Raw genomic sequence first — 19,569 nt, 5'->3', positions numbered from 1 at the left:
ATATAAAGGAGTTACATATAGTTTTAATGGTTACTCCAATATTTTCCATCAATGGAGTATCATTATTTTAGTTGTAAGACATTAATTGGATGGTTGTAATAAATTAGATAGTTGACCAAAAAATTTATAATTATTAATGGGATTAGATAATTATCACCTTACATCATCAAATTTGTATATTTTGATCTTTATAATTTAATTTTGTACAATTTTAATTTAGTTCATTTTAGTTTGATTTCGTTTTAATTTTTTTTATTTATTGTAAATTTTACTTTATTTTATTTATTTAGTTTGATATTTATTTTACTTTGTTGTTATTTAGTTTCCCTTCCAAAATAATTACTTTTCTCATTTGCATAATTTAATTAGGCGAAAAAGGAGAAAATTCAAAAAAATATCCCCTGAGTGTTAGCTAAATCCAATATTTGCCTCTGTGTAGAAAGGCAATTTTATTGAGTAGAAAGGCAATTTTATTTTGCATTAACCTGTACGGGAAAATCTTAAAAGAAAAAACAACAACATCAACCTACACAGAATAAATCAAATTGAAACTAAAATAGGGCGAAAAAAAGTTTACGATGCTTTTGACGGGAATTATCCTAGTTTTTTTGTAGTTTTTGTAGTAAGCGTACAAGTTCCTTGGAGTAGGGTACAGAAGCTATTAATTAAAGTGATTTTCTTTTATCAAACGACAATTAATTAAAGTAATTTCAACTTGGATCTTATGTTTTCTTTTTCGGAATTTAATTAAAACAATCATTGCATGTACATACGTGTGTCTATATACATATACACACACATATATATACATACACACGCACACATAGCTGATGCGATACTGATGTGGATATATATGTGCTTCAATCTCTACTCACCAACTTAATTAGTAGGGCAACATCTGCAAGTCAACAACTCCTTCACGAGACTAAGTGGAGTGAGAATAATTATATAATGGGTTTCTCATATCACTACTAGTAACACTTGAGAGATTTCGATTACCTTGCATTCCAAAGCCTGCAGGGACCACGATGCATATGTTAGACAATATAATAGAAAATACAAAGAAGAACAAGAAAATAAAGGAATAACAAAATAATGAAAATTGTTACAACCCGAAATCAACCTTTCTATGGAATTCGGAAAACGGAATTGTATGAATGTCGAGGCACGTGAACCACGTTGTCCTTAAAACAGATTCGTCCCCTCCGGCGTGTGCTTGAGGTTACGTTGGACGTCCGTCTCCCAGGATACAACGACAACGACGGCAGCTCGATGCACTTTCGGAACCGTCCGGCGAACTAGAACTTGATCTTCCCTCTATCACCAAAACCGAACTACAAGAACTACTTAAAGAAATCCGAAACAAACCAAGACAGAGAGAGAACCGAAAAAGAGGAGAAGAGAATTGTGAGAAAGTGTGTTCCTATCATGTGGAGTTTTGGCCTTTATATAGGCTCTAAAATCTGGGTGTTACACTAAGACATTATGGTGTAATAACCCAGATTTATTCCCGGAATAATGGTGATTAAAACCAGCCAAAACATTTTTTGATTTCCCAAACTGAATCTGGCCACATTCTGGCTAGTAATTCAGTTTTTGATGATGAAAAACCGAAGCCATGAAAGGTTGATTCGATTTGCCTCCATTGATCACCATTAAGGTCTCATTATGGTCTTAAACGGAAGCTGGAAGGTCTTGGCTAGAGCAAAATAAAAATCGCAAAAGTAAGCTTGCACGGAGCGGGTTTTTCGGTCCGCAGGTCGCGGGCGCACACATTAAGCCCCAAACCCGCCGGGTCCAACAGCATAGATGTATGAATGAAGTAGGCCGTTTCAACAATTGCATGATCATCATGCTTAGTTTATTGCCATATATTTCGAATTTAAGAAAATGATCAATCACCAACCCCGCCATTTTGGTCTGACGGTTGGCCTTCTGAGATACCATTAGTTAAGCCAATTTGATTTTTTTCTTTTTTCTTTTTTTTTTTATAAAATCGATTTGACGTGGTCGATATTTCTAATCGAATGAACTGACATTAAGGCCTCGTTCAATTCGCGGATTTGAGTTTTCAATTCAAGTTAAGATGAGATTTTATGTGAGAGCTTATATATATATATAAAGAAGTTACATATAGTTTTAATGGTTACTCCAATATTTTCCATCAATAGAGTATCATTATTTTAGTCATAAGACATTAATTAGATGATTATAAGAAATTAAATAGTTGACCAAAACATTTATGATAATTAATAAGATTGGATGATTATCACCTTACATCATTAAATTTGTATATTTCGATCTTTATAATTTAATTTTGTACAATTTTAATTTAGTTCATTTTAGTTTGATTTCATTTTTTTTGTTTATTGTCAATTTTACTTTATTTTATTTTTTTAGTTTGATATTTATTTTATTTTTTTGTTATTTAGTTTCCCTTCCAAAATAATTACTTTTCTCATTTGTATAATTTAATTATGTGAAAAAGGACAAAATTCAAAAAATACCCCCTGAGTGTTAGCTAAATCCAACATTTGCCTCTGTCTTTTCGATAATCCAAAAAATATCCCTTGGACTTTTAGATTATCTCAAAATTATCCTCTACATTTTTCTAAAGAGTAAAAAAATAACTTTTTAATTCATCAACATTTTAGAAATACCAAAAAGATATTGTTTTAAAACATTAATTATGTAAAACTTTTAAAACATGAATTTTAAAACTAAACAAAACCAAGAAAATAAAATAGCCAATGTATTTTAATGACTGCATAATAGTGTTAAGTCCAAATCCACCAGTTGTGTATCAATGAATTAAGAGGACACGAGATTCTGTGTGAAGCTAGATCAATTTGATCAGTTAAGTTTTAATTTTTTTTAAACCATAGAGTTTATTTTATTGAAAATTTTACATTTTTTCTTTAAATTTAGTTTCTTATTTATTAGTTTTTAAGATAATTCTTAAATATTAATCATTAACGTTATTTATGTCATTTTTAATAATTTTATGACGTAAAGGGTTGTATTTTACTTCTTTTGAAAAACTTAAGGTATAATTTTGAAATAATTTAAAAACATAAGGGATATTTTTTGGATTATAAAAAACATAGAAATAAATGCTGGACTTACCTAAAATGGAGGAGGTACTTTTTAGACTAAGTTGGAAAGTTGGAGCTTAATTGGGGTGAAAAACACAAAAAAAAAAAAGGCTTGAAAATTCAAATTTACTGCGGAGTCACCTAATCCCATTTTCAAGAGTCTTGCTCACAGCCGTCAGATCGTCAGTAGGCGCTCCAATTGCGCGTGTACGGCACACTCGCGACATGGGCGCGTCTCCAGCAGCTCCGTGCAGCTTTCACCTAACACACGCACCACAAATGATACCAGTCACTCTGTTGGTGGTTAATACTGGTGATTCCGGTGAAATTTAGTATTTTACTAGTGTTAATCTAGTAGGTTACGTTTGACTTATGTACCATTTTAAAAAATATTAAAGGGTACCATCAGTGATAAGCACCACCACCACTAATAGAACGTGAGTTCCATGTGGATCTCACTCTGTGGGACTCACCCTTTATTAGTGGGTGATACTTAACACCGCTGGTGCTAAATTGTATTGCTCTTTGTTTTTTTGTTTTTTTTTTTTTTTTGAAAACTTATGTACCAATTTTGGTTAAACACATTTGTTTTTAATCTTTGACTGATCCTTTGTAATGGCACACATCCAAAACCTCCATAGAAGTGGTACAAATCCAAAGCTAAATGCTACTTGTAGCACTCCTCATGTTTTCTTTTTCACAAAATCGAAAACAAAGAATCAAACAAACTACTACCACATGTAATTTCCGAGTAAAATTGAACGAGTAAATCGATTGGCGGGCATCTGTTGATATCCAACGATTGTTTTTCCAAAGTTATTTTGGCAAACAAAATTAATTAATGAAACCAACCACAACAAATCGCTTGATAGAGACCTATTTAGCGCGTCTCATCCAACTCCAATAGATTGTACACTTTGATTTAGGGCCCTACTACCTTTTTGCCCTTATCAAAATCTAATAGCTGTAATGATCTCTAAAAGCAATTTTCCATACTTATCTAATTTTATAAATTAGTCAGCTAACTTTGATGATACGTAGTTTTTGAGCCAAATTGGAAAAGCATTGACTTTGACCTTCAAAATTAAAACCTTTTCTCAACAGCCCTTAAAAAATTCCATTTGTTTTGGGTAAATCCAATAAACCATAAAACTTTTTGTTGTACAACATTAATCATGTGTCTTTATTGGTGCAGCACTAGTGATTCTAGTATGTTCCTGCAAGCTACAAACATAACGTGCATGATTAAAGATAATATAGACAAATCGAAATAATGCTTCACAAAGAGTTAATGGTCCCATGATCAGTCATTTCTTTTATTTAAGTAATCTGTACCCTAACTTTGCATTGTTCACATTATATTAGACAGATTTGGACCGACTTTTTATTTGGGAAAACTATTCAACGAAAAATATATGCAGGTTCATGAACTAGCTTGCTAGTGATCTCCCCCATACACCACTAATGTTCATCCACCATGTTGTTTTTGTTTTAATTTTCTTTCTTCAAAAAAGAAAAAAAAAAGAGAGTATATATTGCGCCAATTATTTAGGACCCGTTTAGTTCGCTGATTCGAGTTTTTAATTTGAGTTGAGATGTGACTTTATGTGAGAATTTTTTACTGTAGTAAAAAAATTACATGTGACTATTCCTGAGAGTTTTTTACTGTAGTAAAACTCGCATTTTAAATTTGAATCGGCGAAATGAACGAGACCTTAATTATTTGTCTAATTGACTCCAAACGAAAACAATTATACTAGACAACTAAATCAATAGATTCGCAGAAGAAAAATCATTAACAAAAGGGCTAAGTGTAGCTGGTTTGGTAGGTAAAGGTACTTATTGTATAGCTGGGTTTATTGAGTAGAAAGGCAATATAATTTTGCATTAACCTGTACGGGAAAATCTTAAAAGAAAAAACAACAGCATCAAACTACACAGAATAAATCAAATTGAAACTAAAATAGGGCGAAAAAAAGTTTACGATGCTTTTGACGGAAATTATCCTACAAGTTCCTTGGAGTAGGGTACAGAAGCTATTAATTAAAGTGATTTTCTTTTATCAAACGACAATTAATTAAAGTAATTTCAACTTGGATCTTATGTTTTCCTTTTCGGAATTTAATTTGCCAGTACTCTGGCAGTATATATATATATATTCAAGAATCATTAATGGAAATTTGTAGCGGGTTTTTTTAGTAAATTATTAATATTACTATATGATCAAATAACCATTTTTTTATTTATTTATAGAAATCCGTTTTAAAAAACAATCATTGCATGTACATACGTGTGTATATATACATATGCGCGCGCGCGCGCACATATATATATATATATATATATATATACACATGCACACACAAAAAGCTGATGCGATACTGATGTGGATATTTGTGCTTCAATCTCTACTCACCAACTTAATTAGTAGGGCAACATCTGCAAGTTGACCACTCCTTCACGAGACTAAGTGGAGTGAGAATAATCATATAATGGGTCTCTCATATCACTACTAGTAACACTCGAGAGATTTCGATTACCTGGCATTCCAAAGCCTGCAGGGACCACAATGCATATATGTATATATATATACATACACATATGTGTATATATATTTATATATGTATGAATGTAGTAGGCCGTTTCAACAATTGCATGATCATCATGCTTAGTTTATTTCCATATATTTTGAATTTAAGAAAATGATCAATCACCAAACCCACCATTTTGGTCTGACGGTTGACCTTTTGAGATACCATTAATTAAGTCAATTTGATTTTTTTTTTTGTTTTTATAAAAATTGATTTGACGTGGTCGATATTTCTAATCGAATGAACTGACATTAAAACTTCTCCTTTGTTTACATGATGAAGAAACAAATCTGAGTACTATCGAGCACTGCCCACGCTTTGTAATTTTGTTTTGTTAATTGTGTTTCAAAACGAGTTTAAGTAAACAGTATATTTTCAAAACCAATTAAATAAATAACATATTTGTTGGTATTTATTTATTTACTAGTAAATATTCGAGACAAGTAATTTATTTATACTAGGCAAAGAATATTTACCAGAAAAAAATGTTATTTATTTCCATCATTTGTTGGTGTTGTTGGAAATATATATATATATATATATATATATATATATCTTTATGTGTGTAAAAAATTTGTTATTTACCGTATTCCTTGTTTAATAGTACTATTAATTGGTTGTGTCATCATAATTTAGAATAAACGCTGGTTGATGATCTTTGTTTGTTTTCGTTTAATAGTTCTACATCTACATTGTCACCTTTCACCATCATCCTCCCTTGTTATTGTGCCCCTTAATTGTCACACCAATTACCTTTCCAACAAACAATATCTCCAAGCATGAAAGATCTTCACCTAAAAATGCCGCACCCATATTAGCACTAAAAGTAGATATATGACAATGGTTAAAAATATTGTTGCTAAAAGATACAACGATTTCATCAAGTCAAGAATTATTGTATGTCAATGACATATAAAGACGATTTTTAAACGTCCTCTAATCAGGCATGAAACACATTAGAAAATGATTATAATAAAAATCATAGTTAAATATGTCATTAAAAATCTAAAAAAAATTAAAAGAAATTGTTTTAACCAAAATTAATATTCATTTCTCAAGCAACATTTTTTTAAAAAAAAAAAATATTAATCACAAATTTAAAAAAAAACTAATATATTTCATCAAACACCATAAAAAGACTTTGAGAAGCGATTTACCACCACAGCGTCAAAAAAAGCTTTGAGAAGTGATCGACCACCACCGTGATTAATCTCTGACCATCTACCTTTGAAAACTCGATGACGAAGTTTGTAGAAACAGATTCCATGTTTCTTTGGAATGGGCAGAGATTGAAGAATTAATTATTCTGCCTACTTCCTTCTCTTGGCTTAATCTAATTAGCATGCATGATACAACTCGATGTCTTCCTGCATCTTCATCCAAAAACGCGTTCTTAAAAGCAACACCAACATCCTTTCCACACCAGAATGTCTAGCCTATTAAGAGTCGTGAGTCTCCTTTAACATCTCGTATCCATTTGGATCTGATCATGACTTACTTTGTGGCTGAAGAACATGATATCCTTATTGCAGAATTCGCAATATTTCTCCTTCTTAATATAGAAGAAGTTTCTCCTCAAGACTGAAAAGACCAACTTCAAGTCTCCACATGTTGCAAATTTGTCTAGTTATCAAAAATTATATTGTATAGATAGGAAACTATAAATTGGTCTCGGTACTCGTGTAGCACATCGTTCATGTGATTGCAAAATGTAGCAGGGGCAGTAGTTAAACTAAGGGGCATAACTAAGAATTCAAAAGCTGTATAGCGTGTTACACATGTTGTTTTTGCTGTGTCTCCTTAAGAGATCCTTACCTGCCAATATCTCGAACTGAAATCCAACTTCATTGGCGGATCGATCAAATCAGCCACATTGTTGTTTCTCATTGTGACTTTGTTTTAGACATGATAGTCGACACAGATCCGTAGCGAGCCATCTTACTTCTTTTGGAGAAACACCATGGCTTTGCAAGGGGCTTTCTATGGTTACCCTCACCTGATATGATATTGTCTGCTTTGGACCTGAGCCTGCACAGTTTTGCTTTTGAGCTTCACCCCAAAAGGTCTCATACCATTAGGAGGTGGTGTCATTCTTTATAAATCAAGACCCATATTCATCTCCAGACAATGTGAGACTGCACAACTTATCATTTCTTGGCCTTCTGCCTCAAGGGATTGATGACTGTCACAATCACCCCTTCTTATGGGGGCCCAACGTCCTCGTATTTCCTCTTATACTATATGTACCAACCGCACCCCCACCTGGTATAATATTGTCGGCTTTGGGTCTGAGCCTGCACGGTTTTACTTTTGGATTTCACCCCAAAAGGCCTCATACCATTGAGAGATGGTGTCATTCTTTATAAATCATGACATATCTTTATCTTTAAACGATGTGAGACTGCACAACTTATCTTTTCTTGACCTTGTGCCTCAAAGGATTGATGGCTGTGTCACGCTTGTCGTCTTATAGTAGGCTATGCCTAAGAAAAAAGTCTTTGAGAAGAAGTTGAAGAGCTTATCATTTTTAAACATATTCTTCACGACCAACATCAAAGAGCTGTACTCTTTGACATATTCCCGCATAGTTTTGTTGTTTTTCAATTTCTTTAAGGCTTCCATTACAACCCACGCGCTATTAAGGGGGAGAAATTGATCCTTCAATTCCTTTTGCAGCAACTCCTAAACCTTAATTTTGTGGCAGTCGGCATTAGCACCATTGTCAAACTGTAATTGTCACCATAGCTTGGCATCACCAATGAGGTACAAGCTTGTGATGTTGACTCGTTCTTTCTCTGTAATTCGAGTAGCCTTGAAATATTACTTCATGACCCATAGGAAATTCTCTCACTCTTTAGCATTCAGACTTTCATTGAATTGTTTTAGTTCGGGAATTTTGAGTTTCAAACTTTCACCCTAACCGCTGCTACAAAATTAATAACTCTATAAAATAGAGTTTTTTTTTGCTCCTTTTTGCAATTGGTGTTGTTTTGAGATTTTTATTTGATTTGTTTGATTTTTAGTTAATTTTAGCTTCTTTTTAAATTTTATTAGCTTCCCCTTCATTTATTTACTTTCCATAATTTTTGTGGGTTGTTTTGGCGAAGAGCAAAGTTGGCTTTATGGAATCAATTTGAGGGCCAAAAGGTCAAAATAGATCTTTAAAAGAATAACCAAAATTCAAGATTCACGTGTCAGAAACCTTAGCCACACGCATTCATCCGAAACATTCTCCAACTCGAGCCATCGAGTGGTGTCTAAAGTGGATCTTGTGCGCCAGTGGGTGTCATCTCTAGTGCACGTGTCCACCAATAATTTTAGGTTTTATTCTTAGGATTTAATTTTAGTTTGATTTTTATGGGAAAATTCATCCACATAAAATTCATCATCCTTTTATTGTGAAACTTTTCTCTTCTTCTTGCCAGATTCCTAATCTTTCAATTTGGCGCACTTTTTAGGAGGAGAAAGTCTTTAGAGATTTCACATGCTTAGGAGATTTCACCATATTGAAAACATTATCAAAATAAATAATCATGAATCAAGAAACAGAGACTCTAGAAATCAATTTTAATACCGAAACATACAAGAATCACATAAACCAAGGCAAGAACAACAAAAACAGAACAAATACCTAAAGAAAAGCAAACGAAAATAAGACAAAATCAGACGAAAATTCAATTGAACGAGAAGAAATCACGATCAAATGGAAAAAAAAATCGCAAATTAAAGAGAGAAAATGAACAAGAGAGAGGCAACGCGATAGAAAGAGAAAAAACTGAAAAAAAAAGGCCTTATGTGATGGAGGAAATTTATATATATCAGAAGTAAAAGCAGTATTTTAAAACGTAATTTTTTTTATTTTAAAAAATAAAGCAAGATGGTACAGTTTATGAAGAGTCTAGTAGAGTGTTTAATATGAGAATTCATACTATGGTTCGAATCATAATTCGTTATTCGTCATAATATTTTTTCTTATAAAAAATACATGTAAATCAAAAATAATTTTAAATCATAATTTTAAATTTATAAACCAAACATTCACTAAATATTTAAATGTCCTTGGCCATCCTCCTAATAATATTTTGACACATCATTATAACTTAACACATCAACTCTTTTTTTATTCTACCTCACACGGTGTTAAAAACGAAAAAACAAAGGACAGAGATGTCTTTGGACATGTTTTGACGTATAGCTTCTTTTCCAATGATTTTTTTTATTTTTATTTATCTGACACACTGTAAAAAGCAGACCTGCAGCACTACATCCAAATGGTACATCTCCGCCTTTTGATTGACCTTTTTTATTTTGATTTACCTTTTTTATGCAGCACTACCTTTTGGATGAGACTCTAATGCTTGTTCAGTTCGTTAATTTGAGTTTTTAATTTAAATTAAAATATAATTTTATGTGAAAATTTTTTATTGTAATAAAAAAATTAAATGTGATTATTTTTAAGAGCTTTTTACTGTAGCAAAACTTAAATTTTAAACTCAAATTGACGAAATGAACGAAACCTTAAACATTACACAATTATGTTTTTTTTAATATATATATTTCATTATATAATTCTTTGGATAAAAGTAAAACTCCTATATCAACTATGAGTGAGTATTTTATTCACAAATTAAGTATTTTGAGCTTAAATATTTATAAAATATTCAACTAAATCTTTTCAAAAAATAAAATCCAACTAAATAGCACAAATGGTTTTTTAATAAATTAAGAACGAATCACTTAAAGAGATTATCATTGAAGTCAAATCCTTGAAATGATAATGTTGTAGGACATAACTCAGCTTGTAAAAGAGAGATAGAAGAAAGAAACAATAATATAAATAAAAATATCTTCATTGTATCAAAACATAATTACAATCGTAAATTAAAACATATATAATACATGTTTTAACAATTCAACCATACTTGACGTTGCAGTAAGATCTCCAAAATCAACATGAGATTCAATCTACATCTAACATAATGTAATTACTAATTTGAAGTCCATAAAATTTTTGACAATTACTTGATTGAGGTTAAATGTTGCTCTAACCAGTAGGTTATTTTATTGAGTTGGAATGGTAACACCTCTACTTGGTACTTCATTATTAAATTATTCGTGTAAAATAAGATCAGAAGAAACATGCAAATCGTTCATAAAAAATAACGTAAAGTATAGTTTTTATTATTACAATTTAAAGATGTGATAATAAGTTGATTAAACATACCTGATGAGTTTGGATAATTTTTTTCTTTTTTTTTGGGGCCTTTTCAAGAGCACTTGTTGACCTAACAGAGCTCCCACGAACTCTTTCCTTATGCTTAATTCCTATTACTCTATCAACTCCATTAACAACATTATTCTCATCACGGTTATGTGTTGTAATCCGTGCACTTTTTTTGCTCACATCAATATCTTCTAAAATCTTATGAAGACCGTTTAAAGCAATTTTATACGATTATACAATTTCCGTTCCCCTTGTTGCTACTTGAGTTTGTAATTTACATAAATCTTTGAAATGTCTTGCCATACTTGCCTTAGGATCCTCATTAGTCGTACAATTCTTGTCTATAGGCCTTGTCATTGTTCTCGTCTCTGCATGCTTTGTCCATCTTCTTAGAATGTATTGCGCATGAATTTTCATAATTTTTTTCGAAGAGAGAACTTTAAGAATATGTAGCACAAAATCCCTACAAACTCAAACTTTTTGCAACTACAAATTACCATCCCATTAGTTGAGTCATATTTAACAGTATGACAAGAGCGTTTTCCAAGAGGAAAAAGTTTGTACTCTGTTACTGTTCCAACCTCAAGAGACGTCTCCATTGAACGATCATAAGCCTTCCCCCCAACTCAGTTTCAAATACTTTGAACACTATTGGGGTGTATATAGAAGCTGCGTGTTTCGAAATTGTGATAGCGATATATTACTTTGAGTTGCTCTGAAATCGGCCTTTAGCTCTTCATCATATCGGTTCTCAATCAAGCTTTGAAAATGGCAAAAAATCTACAGTAGATCATGTTTATAGCTGACATAACGTTTCAAAGAGCTATTCATACTTTCACTGCATTTAGTAGTCATCATATTGCACAAAAAGTATTCCTACCATAGACTAACGCCCATTTCTCCTTCCAACTGAAAATTCGCTTCAACCTATCTTGAAGATAATATTTCGCAAGCATCCCATGCCGAGCTTCTAAAATTTCTTCCTCTTCTTCATAATCATATATACACCGACTAAAATATGTAGAAAATTCCCGAAAGTGTTCAAAAACTCCACTAAGATGCTTTACAGCATTTTGATATAAATGCCAAATGCATAGCTGATGAGTTGTTTCTGGCCACTGGAAAGCTATTGCTTTTGCCATTGTTGCATCTTGATCGATAAGATTAATTGTCGTTGGCTTTTTTCCTGTCATTACTTAAGTAAAAGTATCAAACAACCAAATGAATGTTTCTGTTGTCTCATCATATAGAAGCGCATCTCCAAAAATAGTAGTTTACTTATGATGGTTAAACCCAAAAAACATGGCGAAAGGCCGACCTTCTTGATTTATCTTATAAGATATGTCTAAGCAAATAACATCACCAAAATGAGAGTACGCTAATCTCATTTGTGCATCTGTCCAAAAGAAATTAGTAATCAACCCTTCATTGTCTAACTATAGAGCATAAAAGAAAGAAAGATCTTCCAATTGCATGCGGTGAAGATATGCATGGACATCATCTGTCTCATCTAACATCATTTGAATTGTCCGTTTAATGCGTAAATAATTCTGATAATCAACTGAAACTTTCAGGCCCACCTGGTCTCCTAGCCATTAATTCGTAGCTCGCTCTCGGAGCAATTCTTGAGTTGTCAGCTATCAATTTCAGTTGCTTGGGCAGCAGTCAATCTCCTTTGAGGCCTATGCAAGTGACTCTTGTTAAGGCTTAATGTCACATGTGTATGACCAGCAATAAACTCGATAACACGATATATTTACCAGTTTGACAACAATTGATTTTCATTCTTGCAAGACAACCAAACCTTGTTTCGGCATGACGACATTTCACAATAAGACGTCGTTTATCTACTTGACGAGTACCTTCACTAGAGCAACAAAATGTTCTATTCATTATCTTACCAAGACTAATATCTTTATGTCCCTTACTTCTCTGAATACTAAAACCCACTTTGCGGGCATAATCATTATAAAAAGTGTAAGCGTCTTCCTCAGTTTCAAACTCCATATCAATTTTTGGCATCACACTATCTGGGATCTTGAAGGGTCACAATTTTTTTAGTACCGTCAAATTTAGCTTCGACATTTTCATTCTCAACTTCCGATATTGTCGTGGTGTCTAAGAACATATCATTCTCTTCGGACCAGTTTGGTAGTGCTCTAGATTATGAAAAAATTACTTTTAGCTGTGTTGAAAGAAAAAACAGTTGTTACAAAAAACAGCTGAGTGTTTGGTAAACTTTAATTATACAAGTGTTGCTGGTTCCAAAAGTAGTTTAATATCGTTTGGTAAATTGTGAGGTTGAATTGCTGTGGGTAACTAAGATGACTGTAATTAATAATTTTAAATTAATATATAAAGTAATTAATAATTGATAATTACTTAGCAAATAAAAATTAATATATTAATCATATAATCCTAATGGATAGATTATTATTAATGAGTACATTACTAACTAAACTATATATATAATAAATATATATGCTAAATAATTAAAAATAGTAATTAGTAATTAATTATAAGTAATTATTATGTTAGTAATGCACTCATATTTATTAGATTATACGTAATTATTAACTTTTAATTACATAATTAACTAATTAGTTAATTAATTACTAATGTTTATTTAATAATCTATTATTTGATATACACATGATCATTTTTTGATAATTATTCTTTTTATAATGATTAATTACTAATAATAAGTTATTAATTATTATTGATTAATATATTATGTAATATTAATTATTATTGATTAATATATTATGTAATATTAATTATTAATTGAGTACTTAATATTTATTTTTTATTTACCAAGTATTTACCAATTAATAGATTATAATTAACATAATATATGATTGAAATATTAAATATTAAATATTTATTTATTGCTTAATTATTAATTAATCTTTAACTAAATAAATAATTACTGTATTATTTATTATTTTATCAACAAAATTTAATTAATAATTAAGTAATTACTATCTATTTATTAGTTATTAAGTATATTTATTTATTAATTATTAATTAATATATAATATAATTAGTAATTAATAATTAACTATTTAATATAACTTTGTTGATAATCATTAATTGTACTATGCTAATTCCCGCACAATATAAAAGTCAAAGTTACTTTTAGGCTGCTTCTAATTTTGGCTGTAAGTTATTTAAAAATCACTTTTTATGGTTTTTACCAAACACCATTATCAGATTTTGATAGCTAGAGAAGTGATTTTGGTCTCCAAGAAGCACTATCAAACGCAACCTTCATTGTCAAAATCTAACTTCTTACGAGATTAACATTCTTCCAAAATAAAATTAATGTCATCCATAACCTTCACAAAAAAAAAAAAAAAAAAAAAAATTGTTGCCATATCTTTTGTCATAGCATAATAAAAAACCATAAAATAAAAAATAAAGCTCTTAATAATTTATTTAACAGAGGACTTCTCTTAAAAACAATTGAAATATTTAATTACCATTAAAGTGGGAATAAAAAAGAAAATAAAGCAATCTGATGTAAAAGTAATCCGTTAAAAGCATAAGAAAGGATGAAAATAGAATTATATTTATATATAAGAAAAGTAATTCATTGTAGTGGGAAACAAACCAAAAAAGCTATACATGAATAATATAATAAAGAAAAGGACAAGAAACCCATATTTTGACAAGACAATTCTTCAATGAAAAATAATAACAAAAAATACCTTGAGTTGGCAGAAGATACCTTGAGGCTTTCTTTTTTACTTTTTTTTCCTAATTTCAAATGAAGGAAGAGGTAAGAGGTTTTAGCGATAAACCCTTTTTACTTTTTTTCCTAATGTCACATGAAGGAATAAACCTAAATCCCGTTTTGAAAAATGAAAAGACGTCTCCGTCCTTTTTCTTTTTGTTTCTAACGCCGTGTGAAGCAGAATAAGAAAAGAGCTGATGTGTTAAGTTATAAAGAGGTGTCAAAATATTATTGGAGGGACGACTAAAGAGACAGCCATCTGAGACAGCAGATCTGGACTTGTATATGAAAATGATAAATCCTAATTCGAAAATTTAAAAGGATAAAATGTGCAATTTTTCCTTTTCTTATAAGTTTCTAAGGGTTTTAATGAGGGCTCAGTTCTATTTGGGAAGATGCTTAAGGATTGTTTAGGGAGATTTTTTTTTTTTTGTTGCTTTGTTTTCTCTTTTGGTGCGGTTATTTTTATTGAGATACTTTGTAATTTTCTTTTTTCATTTGGTAATATTAATATTGAGTAGAGGGCTTGGTAAAGGATGAGTGTTTAAAAGGTGCCAACTTTAGCATACACTAAATAATGGGAGTTGTCAACAATAATAATAAAAGAAAAGTTCTCAAAAATTATAGATTTGAAACTAGATATAGGTACTATCGGTAGCCACAATTCACACATTTTTTCCAATAAAAGGAATTTTAGAAGTTTCAAATTGAAAGAAGTTTTATGTAATTTTGGAGAATACGAAGATATCTATCTATCGGTAAAGAGAAGCATAGAATATAAGAAATCTTACATTAAGATGAGACTTTTAACGTTTTCACAATAATAGGTGTAAGTTTTTTTTTTTTTTTTTTTTTTCTTTTTATATTTGAGAGAATTCCACATAGTTCTATTGGCAATAAAGGAGGTACAAGTACTAAAAATATGAGTGTTTTAGAAAGTCTTTAGTGTAATAATTAGGCACCTTTGTCGGCATGTTGGCCTTTTATATGCCCCACATGTACAGAGAAAAAAGGAAACAAACTATTGTTGAGAAGTCCTTAAAAGGCATCCATAAACCTTTGTGATAAACACTAGCACTAGCAACTCCACCACCAACGCGCCATTACCGAAAAGCCCACAATAGATCAAAAGTTTGGTCTCCTCAAATTCCTTTCATAATTCAACTTCTCTAACCTCTTCAAAGCCTTTCTCTTAGCCCCAATTGACCCTTTCAATAATTCCCAGCATCAAATCAAATAATAATTAAGATGCTGCGTCGGCTGGGAATTCTAGGGCAAAACATAAGGAAGAGCCCTAGAGTGGCAGATGAGAGCATGTTTGGAGGGGGAACGAACCAAGCCGAGTTGCCAATCATGGACAGAAGATCACCGCCGAGATGGAAGGGTTTTGCGATCATTTGCAGCGTCGTTCGAGCTCCGATTCTGTCATTGTTTTCGTGCTTCTCTCAACCTCATAGTCACGTTAATGGTGGTAACAACTTCACTGCTTATGGTGTCTGGGCTAGTGGCGAGTTTGCGCAGATTTCAGAGATGAACCATCTCATGGTAAGTGACAGCATGCGCTATGCAATCTTGATGTGAAAAACTTAAAAAATAAAAATAAAAAGAGAAATAATGTAATTAGTAGCAAAATTGTTTGGTTTAGAGGAAAAAGAAAAGAAAAGAAAATAGGGATTTTTATGTTTAGACTTTTGTGGGATCTCCATGTAAACTTTATTCCCGTATTTGTACCGGCAGTGATATATGCATTATGTTTAGTGGGGATGAGAAGTACAACATATGTGTTTGTATATTTTTAGATCTTTTTTATTTTGTGGAATTTTTGCTTTTAGGGTAGTGTATATATACATGTATAAATTTTTATTCTCTTCAGCTTTTTGCAATCGAGTCTCGTCAAGTTACAAAAGCATAAATGGTTCTAAACTATATGCGCAAGCATAAATTAATCTTCACTTAGTGTGCCGGAAAAGCATCTGACATATATATATATATATATATATATATATATTATGTGTGGGTATGAGTTTTCAACAGTTACTTTTTTATTAATGGTTACTCATTAAATATATAAATTCAATGATGTGTCCGTGGAATTTCTATATTAGCATTTAAGCCCTAGATTTAAAGTAACTGAGTGGGTGTGTATATATAGCCTACATATGTTATTATTCTGAAATTTGCTAGCAGAGACCGTATAGAAGAATATAAAATTTCTTTCTAAATAATATATGGGAGTACCATATATTGGTTTATTATTTATCTTTTAAATATTTTATTGACGGATAAATCACATATATAGACAACGAATGTTATAACCAGATGGGTGTTAGATTCAGAATATGACAAAGATTACTGAAACAAATATTTTTATTATACAAACTTTGCAGCATTTCTTTTGTCCATATTTTATTAGCTGTTGTGGACTACGGTCCACAGAGATGAACATGTTTGATTAATTATTGCGAATACGACGCAAGAAATGAACTAGAATCAATAATCAAGTGGCACGCCATGTACGGCTCGGATTAAGGAATTTGTTTGAACAAATTGTTTAATTAGTGTCACATGCTTCTAATGATACCCCTCGAGAACATTTTTTATGTTTTATTTTTTACCTTCTTCTTCTTGTATGGAAGGGGCGGGACGTATTGATACATATACATTGACATGATATTTTACACAAACATGTAAATATAGCCCTTGCCCCTTGGTTTAGTTTTGTATGAAAACAATTTTTTTTTTTTCCCATTGGACCTTGAATTCAAAACTAGAGGATATGTAAATGCATCAGAAGAAATTAAGATGAGATTAATTTAATTTGGTTGGATTTGAATTGATCCGAGATTAATTAATATAGGTTATCCAAAAAAGGAAAATTTGTTTGTTTATTGGTGTATAGAAATAGTAGGTGATCAAGCCACAACGGCTTTCAATAGGCTAGGTTTAATATTTTCCACTAACTAAAGTACCTTTTTACAACGTGACGTGCTTATTAAGTATAGTTAATTTAATTACTAGTAGCCAATTTCTAAGTATTAATTTTCAATGCCAATAAATTAATTAAGCATACTTTGGTATCACGGTCTTACAACAGGCAAGGAAAAGCATGGTCTAAATGATCAGACCCTACTCTCACTTTTTTTATCTGAGAAGATATGAGAATAAATTCCTGATATATTTTTTTACTTACTTTTTTAGACAAACACACCTACTTTCTTAGACAAACATAATAATTATATAACATCCCCCATTATCACTCAATATTGATTGACGATTATGTTGAACCCAAAAGCCGGCCCTAAGTAATGAAAAATTCAATAATCTGGGAAAAGCATTATAGGCTTGTAAGCAATTAAAAAAATTCTCAAGGTTTTTTAGATAAGAATTGATTCATGCTTATCCTTGCTCTTGTTTACTAATCGCATACAATATATCCTATAAATGTCCACACAAAAATAAAAACTAAAAAAAAAAATGTATCCCTTAAAATTTGTATGATTTTCAATACCTAAAATTGTATATAATGCTTTCACAATCATATGAAGGAGCTCAATATTTAGAAAGCTAAAGATATGAAATGTGTAGAGAGCCTAAAGATGAGTAATGATGTGGTTTGGTGTTGTCCATAAAAAGTGGGACGCAAAGGACCACACCTATGGAGTCCACTGCTTCATCAAACATTATCATTATTATTATTATTATTATTATTATTATTATTATTATTTGTAAAAGAAAAAAGAATTAGAATTTGGCAGTCAGCTAAGAATTGATAATATTGTGCACTAGTGGTATAACTAGTGACAGCCACCCGTACGGTTGAGTATGCATGGATGATGGAACTTATTCATTGTTTCTAGTCTCTCTCTGATTTTATTTTTTTTCTTTTTTCAACTGACTCCATTTTACCACCAAAAGAAAAAGCAAAAAATTCTGTTTGATTTGAATGAAGGAAAGTAACGTGATTTTTGTATAGTTTTATATCTAATGGAAAATGTTGTACAACTTGATGGGATATATCCCCACTCTCTCATAAAGAGGGCTCCACTTACAAAACTTATGTGAGATTCATATACGGGCCTCACTTTTTATGAGAGAGTAGGGATTTATCTTCATCGGAATAAATAACATCGCTCTTATCTAAGTATAACTGTGCCCTTTTGGATCAGGGACAAAGTATGTGTACCGTACTGTTTAATTAGTACTTAGGAATCATAAGAAAGAACGATTTCATAATCATCATCATTAATGAAACCTTATCCTTATCAGCTGATCACTATGGTTTGTGTGGTTGTCCCACTTCTGATTCATGCATTGTATTAGATCTTAGTACGTATTATCTTTTTGTTTTTTTCACTTCAAACTTAATCAAAGTACTATACCGTGGATAACATCCTTCAAAACTTGATGAGAGAGTTTTGGAAATGAAACTTTTAAAGATTAAAATTTTAGCGCTACGAAGACTAGCTCATTCAAAGAAAAAAAAAACACGTGCATTATTAATTTAGATTTTTTTTTTTTGAAAAGTTCGTGATTAATGGTAAACGGGTTTAGATAGAACTCATCCTGAAAACCTAACTTAAGGAAAGTAGGTGCCAGACGTTTATGTATAAACATTATCATGACTAATAACTTGACGATGTAGGACACAATTAACTCTTAACACTCTCCCTCATACGTAGTGCGCCATGCAAATAGACATGAGTCTAAACTTATTATCGAATGCAAAAGTGTGACTCTAATATCATAAAAAATGGGTTTAGGCAGAACTAATCCCAAAAACTAACTAAAAGAAAAAGAGAACTAATCCCAAAAACTAACTAAAAAAAAGAGAGTATAACATTATAGCAGCCTAACAACTAATTAACGATTTGGGAGAAATACAACTTGCAAGAACTAAAATATGGATTGAGAGAATTTTAGATT

The 19,569-nt window shown here is 31.2% G+C and overlaps 1 protein-coding gene across 1 annotated transcript; it reads left to right on the top strand.

Annotated features, from left to right (window-relative positions):
- The first annotated feature begins 15,742 nt into the window (after window positions 1–15,742).
- On the top strand, window positions 15,743–16,422 carry LOC21402958. The gene has a single exon (XM_010114511.2). It carries the CDS (start codon window positions 15,895–15,897, stop codon window positions 16,225–16,227), a length of 333 nt encoding a protein of 110 aa, XP_010112813.2. The 5' UTR covers window positions 15,743–15,894; the 3' UTR covers window positions 16,228–16,422.
- The last annotated feature ends 3,147 nt before the right edge of the window (window positions 16,423–19,569 follow it).

This window comes from Morus notabilis, unplaced genomic scaffold, assembly GCF_000414095.1.
Source record: "Morus notabilis unplaced genomic scaffold, ASM41409v2 Scaffold24, whole genome shotgun sequence".
NCBI lineage: Eukaryota > Viridiplantae > Streptophyta > Magnoliopsida > Rosales > Moraceae > Morus > Morus notabilis.
The sequence above is the reverse complement of the archived record's forward strand: the minus strand, read 5'-3'. Positions and strand labels throughout refer to the sequence as shown.

What these genes read in the sequence shown, in the direction of transcription:
- LOC21402958 (XM_010114511.2), top strand. Translation starts at nt 15,895, where the DNA reads ATGCTGCGTCGGCTGGGAATTCTAGGGCAAAACATAAGGAAGAGCCCT.